The sequence below is a fragment of the Nannobrachium achirus genome, assembly GCF_963921795.1.
Source record: "Nannobrachium achirus genome assembly, chromosome: 16".
Lineage (NCBI taxonomy): Eukaryota > Metazoa > Chordata > Actinopteri > Myctophiformes > Myctophidae > Nannobrachium > Nannobrachium achirus.
In genome coordinates this window covers 34,458,395-34,477,318 of record NC_137823.1, presented here as the reverse complement: position 1 = coordinate 34,477,318, position 18,924 = coordinate 34,458,395, and the positions used below count along the sequence as shown (strand labels likewise).

At 42.7% G+C, this 18,924-nt stretch overlaps 2 protein-coding genes across 3 annotated transcripts in view; both read left to right on the top strand.

The window, feature by feature from the left end:
• Positions 1 to 7,954, top strand: part of hmgn3 (high mobility group nucleosomal binding domain 3) — an 11,228-nt gene extending 3,274 nt beyond the window's left edge. The window contains exons 2-6 of one of the 2 annotated variants that reach the window (XM_080745203.1): positions 274 to 333; positions 594 to 623; positions 4,036 to 4,104; positions 4,991 to 5,083; positions 6,938 to 7,954. In XM_080745203.1, coding sequence (XP_080601329.1) covers positions 274 to 333; positions 594 to 623; positions 4,036 to 4,104; positions 4,991 to 5,083; positions 6,938 to 6,988 — 303 coding nt within the window. In that variant the 3' untranslated portion in view covers positions 6,989 to 7,954. Of the gene's footprint in view, positions 1 to 273; positions 334 to 593; positions 624 to 4,035; positions 4,105 to 4,987; positions 5,084 to 6,937 lie in introns of both variants that reach the window. The other variant, XM_080745202.1, reaches the window with a different exon arrangement.
• Positions 7,955 to 16,886: 8,932 nt separating this feature from the next.
• Positions 16,887 to 18,924, top strand: part of phip (PHIP subunit of CUL4-Ring ligase complex) — a 77,666-nt gene continuing 75,628 nt past the window's right edge. The window contains exons 1-4 of the mRNA XM_080744879.1: positions 16,887 to 17,018; positions 17,143 to 17,201; positions 17,292 to 17,321; positions 17,482 to 17,541. Coding sequence (XP_080601005.1) covers positions 16,979 to 17,018; positions 17,143 to 17,201; positions 17,292 to 17,321; positions 17,482 to 17,541 — 189 coding nt within the window. The 5' untranslated portion in view covers positions 16,887 to 16,978. The remainder of the gene's footprint in view (positions 17,019 to 17,142; positions 17,202 to 17,291; positions 17,322 to 17,481; positions 17,542 to 18,924) is intronic.

Here is an 18,924-nt window from a genome sequence, read left to right as displayed (position 1 = left end):
CGCACATTGACATCCAAAAAAACCCTGCTGGCATTTGCATCGCATGGCATAAACAACTGTGCCTCAGCGTGTTGTTATAATCACACAGCAGCCCTACCTCCCTCTCTCTCTCCTCTCCTCGTCAGATTTTACCATAGGGCTATCGGTGAAGAAGTCTTGTAGTGTGAAGGGTCTACTCGCACAGCGTGACACAAGACCCAGTAGTGTAAATGCTCATACGATCTGAGAGTTTAAATTGATGTTCTGCCATGGTTTGGTTTGCTCTCTCCACAGTCTGCAGAGGGTGCCGAGGGCAAGGAGGCCACTAAGGTCACGAAGCAAGAAAAGCAAGAGGTAAATGTTTTGGATGTGCTTGTTGTGCAGATGTGTGTGGTGTGCTGTGTTTCGTAAACTGAGCGTGTGTTTGTGTGCGTATGAACGAGATATTAACAGGAACACAGACACAAACACGGACAGGCCAATTACTTGGGACACTGACACCCATCACTGAGCGAACACATGTCCCATCACAAGTACAACTCATATCTCTCTGTCTCTCACTCTGTCTCTCTCTCTGTCCCTCTCACTTCTCTGCTCATCCCTTGTTCCCGTAGCCCACCAGAAGGTCAGAGAGATTGTCAGTGGTAAGTTTTTGTTCTCCTCTGTCTTCACCTCTCTCCCTTTCCTTTCATTTACCTACCTCCCCTCAACCCGTTCCACACCCAGTCTTTTTGGATGCTGTGTTTAAAATGAAAGTATTCCCTGAAGACTGGGTCTGGACCCGTATGCATGTCTTATCTCTGTTGTCCTGGTTCCATCCTCTGTCCGGCCTTCTCTAAGGGCTATCTGTTTTTTTATATCTGTGTTGTCTATGTCTTGTGCATGCTGGGTGTGTATTAGGGGCCGTGTCCACAGAGGCATTTTTTCCTGGCTAAAAACGCCAAGGGGCTTGCCTAAAAACGCTTGTTGAAAATATTTCAGCTCGGCAAACAGATTAAAAACACCAAAACATGGCGCTCCCATTGTAAACAATTCAAAACATACGCTGCACTCAGGAAAAAAAACATCTGGTTGGACACGCCCCTTAAAGGTGCTTTATTTAAACAGCATGTTCTTGTAACCTTACCTGACCTTTCGCCAGATGGTGGCAGCATTGCTTATGCATTGCTTTACCATCTGGGTTCACTTGCGGAGGAGGGCTTCCCTTCGGAATGTCCCTGGCCGGACCAATCAGCGGCAGCTATGGGCGGGCTCTGAGCGGCTCTGAGCCAATAGAGTCTGATTGCAGACCACGTGGAAACCCAGGAGGCGGATTCTGGGTGCAACGTCATGCAGACAGGCCAATATGAGTCGTTGGAGTTGGCACGGCCATATCCAATCACATGCTTTAGAATTTAAAAAAATGGCCCGCCCCTTACATCGGTTGTGCTGGACCGAGTCCAGATGGTAGAAGCAGAGCGTTATGCAGGCATACGCAATGCTGCAAACCATCTGGCGAAAGTCAGGTTACTTGTAACCATGTTTTGTTACAAAATACTATGCATGTAATTATTGAATTGTATGTACTCTTATATTTATGTACTTTTGCATGTGTCCGGGAATTGTTAATATAAGTGTTATTGTTCAATTTCAGTATTTTACTTTGAGGTAATTGTGACCTGGTGCCAAACTCTGGTGTTGTGGTGCAGGGGTTTTCAACTAGTGGTCCGTGGACCACTGGTGGTCCATGAAGGTATTACATGTGGTCCCTGACCATGCATTTAGTAATGTAGGGAAGAGATTTATTTTTATCGACCAGCGACCACTACTTGAGAAACAGTGCACAAAATCCTCTGGTGATGTATGGTGACGTATCATTAGGCGTCTTTCCACTGCAGGGCTAGCCTGACACTCAGCCTGAATTGACATTTCGTTTCACTTCATTATTCAGTCTGAAGTCAGTTCCGCCCACAGCCTTTGCAGGGATGGGCGTTGCCGAAATGAGGCACTGTTCAGCGATTGGTTCACCGACCAACACATGACATAGTGTTGTTATGTGTGCCTGGCTGGCTAGTGGCTAACCTGTTGCTTGCTAGTGCTACTTGCTAACCAAAGAAACAGTCAGAATAGGAGCACTACGAACTAGTAATCAAACACAACATAACATGCCTGCTACTGGTGTTTCATAGCGAGATCGATACGATCGCATTTTACCGCAATTTACCGCATTTTACCGCGACACGATGTGCGGTACGGTACGGCGGCGGCGCTGGTGTACTTGGAAACACACATGAGTTCTGGGAAACCCCCACCCACGCTGATCACAAGACGCTGATTCACGACGCTGATTCGCCCGTTTGGATTTTCAACCGAGGCAGGCCTCCTCATTGAGAGCGATTCTAGACCTGAATCGCAGAAACAAAAAAATTAAAGGGGTGTGGCTAGCGATTCAGGGTCTGGAACTAGGCTACTGCAGGGCCAACCCAGAACTAAAACCTTAACTTTCCAGAACCAAGAACTTAAAAGAACCTGTGAAGTTCCAGAACCAAGTTCTGCTTTTGTCTCCATATAACCAGACCAGGCGTGTCGTTGCCAGGATTTTATCTGAAGCAAACACGGAAGTCAAAGTTCCTATGATTGGCCGCTAGTTGCGCTGTTTTCCCCCCGCGAGGTACCAAAAAGAATTTGTCTACATTGGACCCTATTCGTCTTCCCCTTTGATTTTCTAACCTTAATACACGTTGTCATAAATACTTTATGGTTCCTGTCGCTAGTGAAAAACTCCCTTTCAATCACCATGATATGCGTTTTGAGCAAATATGGTCCCATTTATGTTAAACTTGATGATAGATTTGAGGGGGGGAGGAGCTGATACCAGCCTGCTGTGTTCTTCTTCGTGTGCTGTATTTCGGGAGGCTCCGACCACATTCTCCCATGTATCCCTGCGATTCCACGTGACCGTTGGCAGCCAATAGCATTCCTTATGATTCCTGGGGTACCTTTCAAACAATGATGGCGTCACCCATACAAGGGACAAGAAAACCTCATTTTCGCTGCATAGAAAGCAATGGTGTCGCGCCGTCCATATTTCTCTACAGTCTATGAACCAGACCCAACCAGGAAGCTCCACTGGTCAGCCTGATTTGGCTGAGACAAAACAGCTGGTCATTTGAACAGCAGCACATTTGGGAAATCAAGGGGCTAATGGTGTCAGTTACTGAGAAGTCGGACGCCAAGAACTTCCACTGAAAAGGGAGGTTTCTCAAAGGAAAATTTACCGGATTTCCTGGTTGAGTCACCATAATAGTCTAATATGGACGGTTAAGAGAATAGAATAAGGGCAACCATGGGAAAGGAATAGATCAGTGGTTCTCAATAGTTTTTGAACTCTGGACCACTATCATATCTCAGTTAAATAATGACTGTTAAAGGATTTATTTAATTCACCTTGAATTAACAAATCCCCCCAGTCAACCAGCATGGGTCACAGGGGTCCATGAATTTCCTTCCGGGAGCAATATAGGTTTATCTTATCTCTTAGTGCAGCGACAAGGAGATGATCCCTCGCCAGCTACCGAGAACAGTGCCAATTGTGTTAGTTGGAGTGCCAGCCATGCTGGCGGGCGGCACTGCCGGGATTTGAGCCTGGGTCTCTGTGACGGTGGGTGAATGCCAACCCGACAATCCTGTTGACAGTTTTTAACACGTTTGTTTGCTCGGTCAGTAGGTCAGTACAGTGTTGAGAGACATGAAAGAGAAGCTCATAAGACAAATCATGTCATTATCATTATAATAACCTCGATTCAAATGTAGGTAATCGTAGGAACGTGCGCTACATTATAAGGGATACAACCCTGAAACAGAAGCCATTGAGTTTCCACAAAATGCATGCATCCTGACCGAGAAGCGACTGCAGAGACTTCCTCATTACATAGAAGTGGAGGTCATGATGTACAGGGAACAGTTAAGGACAGCACATTAGGCCGAAAAAGTGTTTTCCCTAATGTCCTGGACTGGTAGGACTGCATTCTTCATTCATGCTAGCTCAGTGCTAACAGAGCTCTGTCTAAACTGCAGAAACCTGCTCCACCCAAGACTGAGAAGTCTGAGAAGGCTGAGATCAAACCCAAGAAGGCAGTTGTCAAGGTAATGCATGCGCACGCACGCACGCACACACACACACACACACACACACACACACACACACACACACACACACTGCATTATTTATTCACCAATAAGCCAAACAGTGAGCCTTCACCACAACAGTAGCTATGTGCATGACTGAGAGCTATACGTAAATATGAAGTATTGTAATATATAAGTAAGTATATATAGGAGTAATATAGTAATATAGGAGTAAAGCAGTAATAATATAAAAATAATATGATATGTCATATGAATTACAATGGATAATAAACATCATACATAAACAATGTACACCATAATTATCTATTTTGGAACAAAAAAAAAACCCGAATCATACAGTATATGGTAGAAAATGGAAACACACTGATTGATTGAAAGTGTTATTTAAATAGGTAGAAATGTATTAGAATATATATACATTTAAATCAAAAGGATAAAACACAATAAAGCCCAATGGCTTATTTCCAGTGTGGTCCCTTTGTGCATTTGTGAGTGTGTGTGTGTGTGTGCGCGCGCGCGCACGTTAGAAAAAAGGACAAATCCGCACAACAGCTTAGCTCCAAAAAATATGTGTATGTAACAAAAAGCAACGGTGAATCAGGTACAACAATGTTTGGATGGATGTGCACAACATTGTCTCATTTGTCTGTGTGTGTGTGTGTGTGTGTGTGTGTGTGTGTGTGTGTGTGCGTGTGTGTGTGTGTGTGTGTGTGTGTGCGCGCGGACACTCACAGTCAAACATTTAGACGGGGATGTGCATGGAAAGCAGATTTTTCATGTGTGGTTATTTTCCTAAAACAGGCAAACTTGTATAGCATTCGCATGCTGTTTGCATTTTGCGCTGCCCTGTTCTGTTTGTTAATTGGTTGCTTCTGGACAGAAGCCGGTGGACGATAAGGGGATGAAGGCAAAGAAGGGAGGAATGAAGGGGAAGAAGGACGATGGCCCTGCTCAGAATGGAGACAAGACTGGCCAGGTAAGAGAATATGCACTAGATTGAGTGCTGTTACTACAGTGGTCCTCAAACCTTTTCACGTCAAGGATCCGCAAATTAATTTTTTGTGTGTTCTCAGAACCACATCTGAAATGATTTAGTGGCAGGGAGGGACCCCCATACAAGATTTCTAATGTTAAAAATGTATCAAAAATATTCAAAAATTCAGAAATGAAATTAACAGACCGACAAGCTCAAAACACGTGTGGGACTCCACTTTGAGAGCCACTGTATTATACTGTATCCACAACTTTCCAACATCCCATCGTGCATTGCGCAGAAGGCGAGCGGCATTTCTGGCGTCGCAGCCGAGTGTGATCTACAAGCTCACAGCGGTTGCATCTGCAACGCAACGTGAGCTTGTATGTCTGCTGTTAACCGGAGATAATGTCCCGCAGATAATGCTACAGTAAAGTCTTGCGGAAACAGGTGGATAACTGCACGGAGATAATTCCACCCGCTTCGGACGTTATCATCCGATATCCTCTGCGATTATCACTTCCTATCAGCTGATATTATCTAGGGAGAAGGGCCATGCTCTGCCGAATGATTCGGTCACAGTGTTGGTGCGCATGCACACATCTTGACTCGAATAGTTATCTCCCCTCAGTGGGACGCGATCCCGGACCATAGTTATAGTGGCCACGTTACTCTACTTACAGAGCTACCGAGCGGCTGGCCAAACCTCCTTTTTTTGTGTTATCTTTGACAACGTGGATACTAACGCAGCGCAGTCCCTTTGAGCCGCATTCGGACGCAGAAGCAGTCCCCTGGTCAATATTTACTATTCTGTCCATAACGGCACATAACTCGGTAACGGCGCTGAGTTGGCTCATGCGCCGGTCGCATTGTTCGTCACGGCGAATCGCTCGCTCGGCGGTGACTCACGGGGCTCATCGGCGCCTGAGACGCGCGCCTCCGTCGTGGATCTTTGGCGTAATCATATGACTCAAGCTGACCAAACTGTTATATATAATATAGAACATCAATGTTTTGAAAATATACATTTTCATGGAAGGCAACTAATATCCTCTTCCCCACTTCCGTTTTGTGAACCTTTGTGTAATCCACATAAACCACATTCATACTCCTCACTATTACACAATTACATCTGTTTACATTCACCAATACGCACGCACGCACGCACACACGCACGCACGCACACACACACACACACACACACACACACACACACACACACACACACACACACACACACACAGATCTATGTGTCTCGTCCAAGTGTCAGTGTGTCCTCCATCAGAAGCATTTCTCCTCGTATGATGTCAGTGAGGGGGCAGAGCGAGACAGTCAGAGTCAAGGGTACGGTAGAGTGTGGTTGTGTGTGTTTCACCCCCAGCTGTGCCGTGCCTTTTCCTTGCTAACACGTTACTGATATCATGTTTACAACAACTGAGTGAACATGTGTCCCTTGTGCTTTGCAGTGCAGAGTGTTTGTTTGTGTGTGAGAGGAACGAGGAGAAAATACAGAGAATGAATGGGTTAATCTGGTTATTTCCATGTAGAGTGGAGTGGACCCCGGGTGTAATTGAATCTCACCAGCACGACATTTGGTATTACTACTAGAGATGAACAGTTCCCTCGTACTTATTCTCTTATGTATGACCTAAAGCACATAGTAGACTTTCATTAACTCCATTGACCATATTCACACACAGCAACCATTGTGTTCTTAGACGAAAATGGACGCCATGTAAACATTTCAACAGTGCCCCTCACAGATGCACCGACCAGCCAGCACAGATTGATTTGAGTTGTTCATTGAGACGCATGCTGTGCCTAATGTTGTTTATTTTACCTGGTTCTTCCTACCAGGTAACTGAGGTGACGGAGGAGGCTTCTGAGGAGGAGGAGGAGAAGGAGTAAAAAACAAAGCGGTTGGGTGGGCATGTCTCAAGAAGACTCCCTCCCCTCCATGACTCCACGGCAGCGAAGCGTCTTTTTTTACTGAGGTTTTTGTAAACATGCTGACATTTTTTTTAGACTTGTGATAGTAGAGATGGATAACCAGCGAGACCCTACTCTCCTCCCCGTGTTTATTTTGCTCAACTTTCCTCTGTTCTGTAAACCTTAGCTACATGCTTCTCACAATCCAAAAGTGCAGGATTCATTGATTTTTTTTCCCCTCATCAAAATGGGCGCAAATTCATCATCTTGCCCAGAGGTGGGCTGTAAAACAAGACATTTATGTCCTTGAAAACTGGTTCTGCCCACATTCTTAGCCGTTATACTTTCGCAAGATGATCCTTGTTCGGCACCCGGGCACCGGACTGAAGAGACGCTGAAATCTAAAATCACCATGATCTTGCCCCTGATTTGCCCCTGATGGTTGGGATTTGAGCACATGACCTGTAGCCAGCAAACGGCTTGAAGGCACCGCTCCGTTAAACGAGCTCAAACCCTGTTAATGTTCTGTCAGGGGGCAACCGTGGAGAACTTCTGCAAAACGTTTGATTCAAGTCGTTTTTGGACTTTACCTTGGACTTTAGGTCTTTAACCCCCTTTGTTCCACATACTGTTGTTGTGTGTGCATGTGTGCGTGTTTGTGTGTGTATGTGCGTGTGTTTTTGTGAGCGAGTGTTTCATGGATCCCTGTTTTCTTTTTTTCTCTGATTTACTTAGTTCAGTTTTCTTCTCACTGACCCCTAACTCACCCCCACCCCCTTCCCACACACGCACACACACCCCGGCCCTACAGCAGAGTGACATACAGTAGCAATAATGAGTGGTGCTTCTGTTCAAGAAGACTCGATTGGCTTTGGACCCTCTGGGCTTCTCTGAGTTTCATCCTGTTGGGCAAATATTTTGAAATAAAAGAGAAAGTTGATGTCACATGGGTTGTTTGTGTATTCTGTTTATGTGTGTCCTCATTTACCTGTGACGGTGTGAAAAGTTTTTCCCACAGCCTCAGTGGTTCTCAAACCTTTCCGTGTCAAGGACCCCCAAATTAATACAATGTATTTAGCCGCAGACCCGCATCTGAAATATTTTGTGCTGGGGACCCCACAGGATTTGTCTTGTTAAAAATGTTTCAAAAATATTTAAAAAGCTAAACTAAAAATAGCTGATCTACCACAATATGCGGGGAGCTTGTAGATCAGCTATTTTCAAATATCCAATGTATTTAGGGATTAAAACAAACTAAAACTGGTGGTTAAAATGATTTTGATTATTTACTCATTTGGGGGGAGTATCCGCTTCCTTGAGTTACATCCACCGTGATTGGTTTATTTGTGTACCTCCGTTTGTGCTTTGTTTGGTTTCCATGGAAAAGTCAGGTACCAGCTAAAACATATGTGAATGTACGGGGGGGCATGTGTGTTGTTGTATGAACAGTGAAGTGTGAGGCCTGCATCAGTGTTCCATTACAATGCGTTCATGTTTAGTCACTTTGCAAGCCTCATACAAAGCCAAAAATGTGTGTGTGCGTGAGAGAGGTCGGCAGGGGCACGTGTGGCTGTGTTAAATACAACTGCTGTGTCAGGAAATGAAAAGTCAGCATTTCCCAGGTAGGCGGGGCCAGCGTGGCTAGAGAGAGTCATTTAATTGCTTGGCAAGCCATCACTCAGAATCACAGACCAATGACAAGTGCAATGTCTCCTTTTTTCTGGACCTGTGGAGGCGGTTGATTGAGACTGAATGATGACACATCATGAGAAAGCAAGTTACACTTAGGTTTGCTGCTAAGAAACATTTATAGTAGTAACCAAATAACTACCAACCTAACAGCAATGAGAATAATAAAACTGTACTCTCATGTACCGTATCAGTCTTAAAGACCATTAAACCATTTTCAGCTATGAGATATTAAGGAACCAGATGGGAATGTGAGTGTGAGACCTGAGTTACATCTATGCGCTTAGTGTCCTGCAAGAATACTTAAAAAGATTGATGGACTTTTGTAGGTCAAGGTTTCTTTATTACTTTCATTGTTTGGTACAGGTATAAAAGTAAAAAGAAATGTTGCTCTGGTTTCTCAGACATTCTAGCAGCATTAATAATTAATACAAATAATAATTTAACACAAGGACATTTCTGGTAAACATACAACAAAGAAAAAAAGGAATAGAAAACCAGTTTGTTTCTTGGTATGGAATTTATTCCCAGATTTGAATTATTCTGATATTCCCTGACTAAAGGAATAGATCAGGTGCATAAAGATGGTGTGACCTCGTGAATTTGGATTGGACAATAAAATGATAGACATAATTTCTCAAAATGTGTGAATGCAAGACTCATTTACAGTTCTGGGTCAGTTTCCCATAGCTTCATTTGATTGGCTCAGCAAAAGGAAACACACAACCTCCCCATGTGTTACCGGTTCAAATCTGCTGTTGTGAATCTCACCTGAAACAGGAAATGTTTATGCCATATTCTACAGTAATGCACAGAGTAGATAGATAGATACCTTTATTATCCCAAGGGGGAAATCAGTTGCCCAGAGGCAGCACAGCAGTATAAGGTTATTTACAAAGTTACAGAGAAGTATGAAAAAGATAAAAAGAAAAAACAAGAACAGAGTACAGAGTACAGTAAGAGCAAGGTACAACAAGAAAGGGAACTAATAATATATATAAATATATATACATAAAGTGTCCTAAAGCACAACTATCAATATGGAGTCTATTATAGGCTCTAGGACTAGGTCAAAACATTCTTATGGAGCAATGTGGCAAAGAACAGTGATTTCTTTGTCACTCAAAGAGGATCAAGAGCACAGAAGACATAACATAAGTGTTCATGGATAGGTTGAGTGCTGCTGATGGGGACATATGCCAATGTGCAATAGAAGAGTTCAAAGCCAGCAGTTGAAGTTTGGGTATGTGTACACTTATTTTACTATCTCTCATGAAATAGACTTCATATGAGTCTCTTGTGATGTCCATGTCAAATAAACAAACATAACATAATATAGCTCACCTCAGGCTCTTAACTCTAGCCTGCCTTCTCACCTTTGACCTTTTGGTGGCCCTGTGCTCTGTGCTCAGTGGAGTTGCAGACTGAGGTTGCCTCCTTGTGGCCAAGTCAGCCAACACACATTCAACCTATGGTTTCAGAATGGTTTACTGTACTACAGGAGTGAAGTGTTTCTCAACCTGTGGGCCGGGGACCACTGGTGGGCCACGAGGGTATTGCGTTTGGACTCCCAAATAAATGACAAATACTTTATTTGTTTGTTATGATAATATAACATAAATATTTAAAATAATTATGTAAAAGAAAAGGTCTTGATATTTATTAATAAATCCTTGAAAAGTGAGTTTTCATTGTGATACAGAAAATAGTAACTTAAAGTACTAGCCTAATTAGTTCCATTGATCCAAACTGGAACACACTCGATTGATTGATAATTAAAATAAACATGCTCTGAAAATGCATGCAGTCCATCCATCTGATCCAGAAACGGTTGAGAACCACTGACCTACTGTATGAAGATTTGAAACCAAGCGGACTCCAGGGCACCTTGGTGGCAACGCATGCAGTATACAGGCAGTGGTATCAATGATGTCATTTATCTCCAAATTTGGGCACTGTTTAAATTATCAGTGATGTCAGCATGCGGGTTCCGGACAGACAGACAGACAGACAGACAGACAGACAGACAGACAGACAGACATTTGGTCGATTAATTGCGACCGAAGGTCGCATTTACCCTGAAAAACCTTGTCGCTTGAGTGTATTCTGTACAGTGATGTCAGTGTGATGTCAGTGAGTCGTGACATCACTTCCTCATCAGAGAAACGCTGTGGTTGGCCAGATGGTCAAGAATTGGTGCGACCTCGAGGTCGCATGTCACCCTGAGGTCGCATGTCACCCTCAGGTGTCTTACTAGTAGTTATAGTCCTTTCCCGGGGGGTGTGCACAGTATATGAGGAACTGAATGTAGGTAGTCTCAGAAGTAATGCTGTAGAATCCAGACGTATCAGTGATGTCAGTCATCTCCAAATTTGGGCATCGTTTCAGCATGCAGCGGTATCAGTCAATATGTCCATTTATGGGCATTCCCCATATAGACCACATGAGACTGAGGGTGCCATTTAATTTATTTATTCAGTCAGCCTTTTTTTTTTATTATTATTACTTTAATAAATGGGAAAAGAAAACTGCCCTATAACGTTAGCCACATCTAAGCCCATCATGACAAGTCAAATCTGGCCTGACTTTAAACACCATGAAAACAGGTGAGTGTACACATTCATCCGAAATGGGTTCAGGGGCTGGATACAGAAATCCATATGACCAAAATGTCCTGAATAAAATATATTTAACAAATATAACCACTTAAACGCTATATACTTTGTCCCCCAGGGCTCTATAATTAGGCCTATGTCTGCTCCTTTTTCGGCTTAATTTGGGAGCTTGTAGCTTGCAGATCTTGTGGGAGCTTGTAGATCTGCTATTTTCTCTAAATGTTCGCCCTCAGAACTGGTAAGCTATAGGGTTCATGTAACCAGGTCGAGACCGAGATAGACAAGCCCTGGCCAAGAAAGCAATCAAGCAGCGATCATAACATAAAATACAATAAAAAACACAAAGCAGAACATAAAATACATCAGTACACGAGTAAAACAGCTGCAGACCTTGTTTTGTAGTCTCTAGTAAACTTTTAAAAACCATCCAAAGGGATTAAGTGCTCCAGTTTAATGTCATTCTGGAGCTGATTCCAGGACCATGGGGCATAAAAACTAAAGGCCATCCTCCCATTTCTGTGGATGAACGGGATGAGCTTCAGGGAACAGAGGTTGTAAGATTAAAACATCTTTTGTATTAACAACTTAAAGGGATAGTTCACCCAAAAAAACTTTGATTACTCACCCCATGGAGACGTGAATTCATGGATAATTTTAAGTTTTTTGCCACATTCCTAAGCCAATAATTTGATGACACAAAGAGCTTGCTTTGTCCTATGGGGACACAAAGAGTCTCCTCGAATTATTATTAGCTTAGGAATGCAACAAAACCAACTTGAATTCAAGTCTCCATGGGGTGACTTGAGTAATCGAAAAAAGTCATTTTGGGGGTGAACTATCCCTAACGATTTTTGAAGCGGTGAAAGCCGCTTCCAAGGAGTGGCTTTGTGTGTCCCGTTCATGTCCATATATGGCCATTTCAGTCCAGAATGAACATGTTTTATCTGTCCCGTACATGTGTGTCCCGTTCATGTCCATATATGGTCATTTCAGTCCAGAATGAACAGGTTTTATCTGTCCCGTACATGTGTGTCCCGTTCATGTCCATATATGGTCATTTCAGTCCAGAATGAACAGATTTTATCTGTCCCGTACGTCCATAATATGTGTGTAATGTCCGTCCCGGTCTGATGATTGGATGATTAAAAATTTCCAATGAGACCATACTTTGAGGATTGGTCAAGCTTCACATGACAATTCGGCAGATAAAATCATTCATTCATTTTTCATATTACATCCTGATTGGCTAAGATCGGCTTCCAAAGTTTGCAGGAGTGCTCCGTTTTGAACTCAAATCATGAACGCTGCGTGCGATTTCCACAAAACTTTGCACGCACATTCCCACCGGGCCAAGGAAGAAATGCCACCCTTTTCACTTTGGCCTGTTATAGCGCCACCAGCAGAAAAACACATGCAAAACACATTTTTGGATCAAAATGCAGCGTCCGATTGCAGTGCAGCGTCCGATTGCAGTGAAAGGCGCAAGAAGAAATGGCACCCTTTTCACATTGGCCAATTATAGCGCCACCAGGAGGCCACAATAACCTACCTAACCTGGTGGAGGCCTGTGCTCGGAAGAGCACTTTTTCTATATTGGCTTTGGATGCTGCTGGGGTTCAAGTGGTTAACTATAGGGAGATTATTTTTCAGAGTGTGGATATTTTCCTCCTTTTGCAGCCTTGAAAAACTACTGATAAAGTGACAAGCCGAGAGCACATTTTGTAGATAGGCTTTTTTACACGCATATACGTTCTCTGAACATAGGAGAGGAACAGTTGAGGCACCAGATGCCTGATGAAGATCATTGTATCAGTACAATTGTAAGTGAAGATGTTGTCTGCATGGGACTATACTCTTTTAACAGAAGCTTTGAGCACATCCAGCCTATGTAAAATCCTCAGCATTCATTTATCCATGTGTAACTCAGATATTGTACCAATGTAACCTGTACACTCAGAGTTAGATTAACAGGATTTTACACTGTAGTTCATTTTGAAGCATACAGTAATGACGAGTAGGGCAGGTGACTGCATGGTCACAGTATCAAAGACTGAAGTTGAATGCCGACCTGCCTATACAGAACCATTTGTAGGTAACAGTGTGTCAGTCCAAACAATACAAAAGAAAAAAACTAGTACATAATACAAGAGATTCAATCTGTGGCAAAGTGTGGACTCCATTAGACCTTTTCACAGTTGAAAGCACACACATTCTAAACGGGTCCAAGTTTATTTCCTGTTGCAGTGTTTGTGAATATCACTAGCTGACAGGAAATAAACTTGGGCTCAAACTGTTCCCTAGCAACGCAATTCCACTGACAAGGATGGTCGATACCGAATTTAAAAATAATCTCAATTAACTTGCTATCAAGTGCTTCCTCAACAAATGAAATTGTTCAAACAATTGAAGATACCCAGAGCACAGCAGTGGTTCCCTGGGTGGCAGCTTGTGCATCACAAACCAATAAACCCAAGAAATGTTATATTCTATAGTGCACAACAGGATACTAACGTTGATATAATTTATTAACTTAAAAATGGCTTTAATGTAAACAAAACAAATCTATATTTTTTATGTAATCTAATTAACCAGTGTCAATCCTTGTGCTCTGGAATATTGCATTTTAAATTAAATTGTTCATAAAATTGCTTGGTTTCTATTTTAATCGATGCAAAATTAATGATATCAAATGGACCATTTACACTGAGTGTTTATCAAATACCAGTCAATATGAATACTGATATCTGATCATAAATATCTCACATTGGCCAAAAATAAAACTTGGTCAGCTAACTCCTCGGCCTCAGTAACACATAGTCCATGCCAGTCGACCCTTGCACGTTGTTATGGCTTGTGACGCGGCGAAACATGTAGAAATGTATAATAAATACGTAAGTCACTCTGTGGTCAAATGGCAATGCTGAAAATGTAAACACCCATTGTAATATTACTCTTTCATCTTTCTAACATCATGAGAGGGAGATAAGATGTTACTTTCTCACTGAATCACAGGACTTCTAATATGTCATGGTCTCTCCACTCATACACTGATGACACAAGAACTGCAAGGAATTCTGGGCAGTGGGCACCATTATATTTGACCCTGGGGCCCAATGTTTATTTAGCTATGTATGTAACATGGCATCTTTAAAGACCTTACTAGCCGAGGGTCTTTAGATAACAATGCAATTCATTCCAACCTTTCACCTTGTAAGTCACAATGTGCACGAAATGCCTAAATTGTAAAATCATGGAGGAGGTTGTCAGTTGTGTCTCTACCATCCATATATAGGCTACATTTCAGCAGTTGTAATAATAGGTGCAAATGCTAAACGTCCAAATGATGGACTTAGGCTACTTTGTATGTCTGCATAATAATAGCATAATAATAACCTATATTAAACACTTTAACTCTAGCTGTATTGTGTAGTATTATAGAAGATATAGTGCAAGGTCACAACGTTTGTGAGCTTGTATTTGTTATTTTTGCCAAAGATATTTGGTGTAGAGGGAAAACATTAGGGGACTCTGGCCTGGAGGACTCCGGTCAAACATATAGGGTTTTATTGGTTAAGCTTCAGTTATATGACTGAGCAGAGTGCATTTCTCGGGCTATTTGTCTGATATTAAGTTATGAATTATTCACATTGTACAGAATAAACAGACAGAATGAAATACTTGATGGTTTAACACACATTCACTATATAAGGTTTGTGTTGCTGCTTGAAAATAAAGAAAGTAAGAAAGAATAAAGAAATGCATGTTGTGTAGGCCTATAGTAACATTGCTCTGCTTAAATGGGCTATTATATATTTTAAACAGTCCTAAAAGGTGTCCAAACATCTCTCCAAACAATGTGAACTTGGGGCCTGCAGGCACTCTGTGAGAAAGTACAAGCTCAGAGGCACCCTCTTAGTAAAGCAGCTTATTTTCAAATTTAGTTCATGACAGTCTTTTCCAAGTAAGAATGATGAGATAATGATAATGTTAATAATGTATATTAGCTAGTTGTTACTATCTGGCTATTATTGATGACTTACACAAGACAAGAAAGGGAGTGAGTCAATAGAGGTTACATTTGATGTACAAGCTTATGTTTATAAGTGTGGTATTTCAACTGTGTGCAAATTGTGCAATTAGCCAATGATTTTTTGCTAAATATCTTGTGATCAGGCAAATGTTACAAAATAAAATAAAATAAAATATAGAATACAAATTTTTGTCATGTCTATTATTTTCACAACTCTTTCAAGTGGGTCAGACAGGAAATGGGTGATGCGTATAATTTACTTGATGGTCTATCTTGGATAAGGATATCAGTGACATTAAAATGCGGATTCCTGTAACTCACGAGGTTTCATTCATTAAGCTGCATTCCCCTGTTCTCCAACCCTTCCCCCATTTTACTGCCAGCCAGTATTGGGAAAGAGAAATGGACGTCGACTTCCCCACCGAAACGACTCACCCCCGAGTGGGTGTGTTGTTATAGTTAGTTAGTTAGACATCTTGTTACACAATAACGACATGATAATAATCCACAACGTCGAGAGGAGAACACGGAGAAGCTCTAGCACAAACCAGCCAAATTCTCAACCTCACAATACAACGCTTTTTAGTCGATAGTAGTATCCCCTCTCCCAAACAAGAGGAGCCACATTCTAACGTATCATCTGACGTTATAAGAGAAAAGAACGAAAGAAAAGGTGGTAGGTTTAACATCGAAACGCAACGAAATCAAACATGAGTACAGTGTAACGACAGGGCTATAGCCGTTTTATATGCTACGTTAACAGTGGCCGTCTCGCTGCAATCGAACAGCCCCTCTCTATTCTACACAACATGTTTTCTCTCTCCTTGCCTTTGCCATTTCTGTACTACCTCCCTCCTCCTCCTCCTCTCCTTTCTATGCGTGTGCGTGCGTGTGCAGCGTAAAACACACCACTTCGTATTCTTGCGCAGGAGGCTTGCGCTTTTTCTCTCTCTCTCTTTGCAGGGGGGAGGGGAGCGGGGTGGTGGGGTGGTTATTACAACAAATATCGAGACAAGCCTCGACTGCAATTCGCGCCAGCACTCTGTACGCACCTACGTACATAAATGACACTATCTGTCATTTTGAACGTATATCATGTGCATTTTGTTGTTGTTAGGGGGGGTTTATAGTGAGCTCTAGTTGTCGTTGGCGCGGAGGGAGACGTTATTACGCAGGCCGGGACTGCTTTGTGAGCGGAGCTGAATGGAGGTTTGCCTCTCTCTCTCTCTCTCTCTCTCTCTCTCTCTCTCTCTCTTCCTGGTGGATAAACAGTGACAGCTACGTCGCTCTCTCTTTCCCAGGCGTTTCGCTCGGGTGGGCGTGGTTTCGAGGTTAGGTTTAGTTTGGGCATAATTTCTGTTAGGGTCACGGTTAGGGTTCAGGCATAGCGTTTGTGAGGTTAGGGTTGAGGTTAAGTTTTTTTAGGCACAGTTTTACCTAGGTACGGTTAAGGTTATTCGGTTTAGGCACGTAACCACGCCCACCTGGGCGAAACACCCGGGGAAAGAGGGAGTCCCCTGACAGCTACATGGCAGCCAAGCTAGACCCCGCTCCACACACACATACACACAGGCTGGCTGGCTGTGGCGCTGCCCCTGCAAGCCCAGCAACCCCCCGAATACACCACCGCTAAAAATGGATCCAGACAGTAAATTCATCGCGCAGTTGACTTCTGGTGAGTAATCGCGAGGAATAAATGTTTTAAAATGCCCCAACCCTACACCACCACCAACAATCTGCTCCGTGTCCTCTTGTTAAAAACGCAGCTCACCGTCCTCTCTCTCCCTTCTCTCCCCCAGAACTGTACTTCCTAATCGCCCGATTTCTACAAGCTGGACCGTGTCAGATCGCAGCCCAGGTTTGTGTTTTTGGTATTTTTGGGATTATGTAGAATATGTCCCATAATTTTCAGGCCGTGTAATTTGTGTATTTTTTTCTGGTTTCGCAGAGCCTGATAAGGGAGGTGGAGGAGAAGGAGGTAAGTAGTCAGCAGTATGTGTCTCTCCTGCACTGTACTTAGTTTGAAGGGGTTGCCTTTTCACTCTCATTTAATTTTTTAACAAAATAATATTTTAAAACATCGCATGGGTACATCAGTGGTCCGACTGATGGTCGTCACTATTTTCTTCCCATTTCAGTTGCTGCCCAAAAGGGTGGACTGGACAGGGGAGGAACACCCTGGGACCTACGAAAATCTGGTAAGGGAGCACTATAACTGTAGGAAAAAGTTTTTAGAGAGCAAAATAAAAATTGAATTTCCCGCAATTTTTAAATCAGGTGGAGAGAAAAAAATAAAGTCTAAAACGACTTTGGCGGAGGGGATGCGCACCAGGGGGCCATCTGGCACCCACTGGGGTCGAGTCCCCCTCCCTCCGGCTGTTTGTGTACGAGTTTTGGTGACACGCGTGTCAAAAAGGTTTTTTAATAGTTGTTGGAAAATGTGTGCGAAAATGTTGGTACGTCATGAGTGTTGTGGTGTTTAAGTGAGCGGAGGGGGGAGGAGGAGGGACTACCCCTGCGACACAGCCAGCCAGAGATGGAGGCGCTCTTGTCCTCCCAATAACCATAATGTGTGTGTGGGTTGAAAACACACCAGGGGAAGACTTTTAAAAAGCACCACTTTTTTGTTGGATAGGGGAAGAATATAAACAGTATATTATTAAAGCGTTTCAGCCGGCGTACGTCTTCTTTGGTGTAGGAGGCTGTATGGAGTGGATTTATCTCTTTTTCCCTGGCAGGGCGATGAGAAGTGTGTTTAGGTCGCTGAGAGGGGGCATCACTTTACGCCTAGATGCGAGGTAACGTCTGAAGTCATATCTTCGTTAATTACTTAATTAATTTGCGAGCTAATTGTCATGTAAACAAACAAGGCTTTCGGATCGCCTCCGCGGCGTTTTTTACGCATGGGGGCGTGGAGAGAATTAATCGACGTTTGGTTAAATATTTATTTATAGCCAATCAACTCTTTGGCAGTGTGTTGTCCGTCCATATTCTTTAAAGCGTGCGTTTTGGAAGTTTTATTTTGTACGAGTGTGATTATATTAAAAAGAAATATTGACCTATGCCCTAGTTTATTTTACAAGTTCCCTTCTGCTCGGGTTTTCTCCCCTCTGACAGTATCGTCGCACAGTATCCCCAACCTTGAATGTGAGATGAGCATGGAACGATACATCCCGACCAGGAATGTGTAAATCTATACGTTCATCGGCACATTATTGACAGTGTCTATCACGACGTTTCCCAAACCGTGGGTCGGGACCCATTTCTGGGTCGCGGGACGATTTTTATGGGTCACGACTCGAGTAAAAATCCAATTTTTTCTCCTACATTAAAAAAAGTACCTTTATAAAAAAATATTATTTTCTTCAAAAAAAATATATATATTAATTTATACATTTGGAGAAAAAAAATCTTTAAAAAAAATAAATCCATAAACATAAATATAATATAGGCTAATTAAGAAGTAGTGAAAATAGCCGATCTACAAGCTCGCATGCTTGTAGCTCTGCTATTTTCACTAGTTTGCGTCTAATCTCTCTTTCGGGTTTCGACGTGTTGTTCTCCTCCCTGGCTCCGGTTCT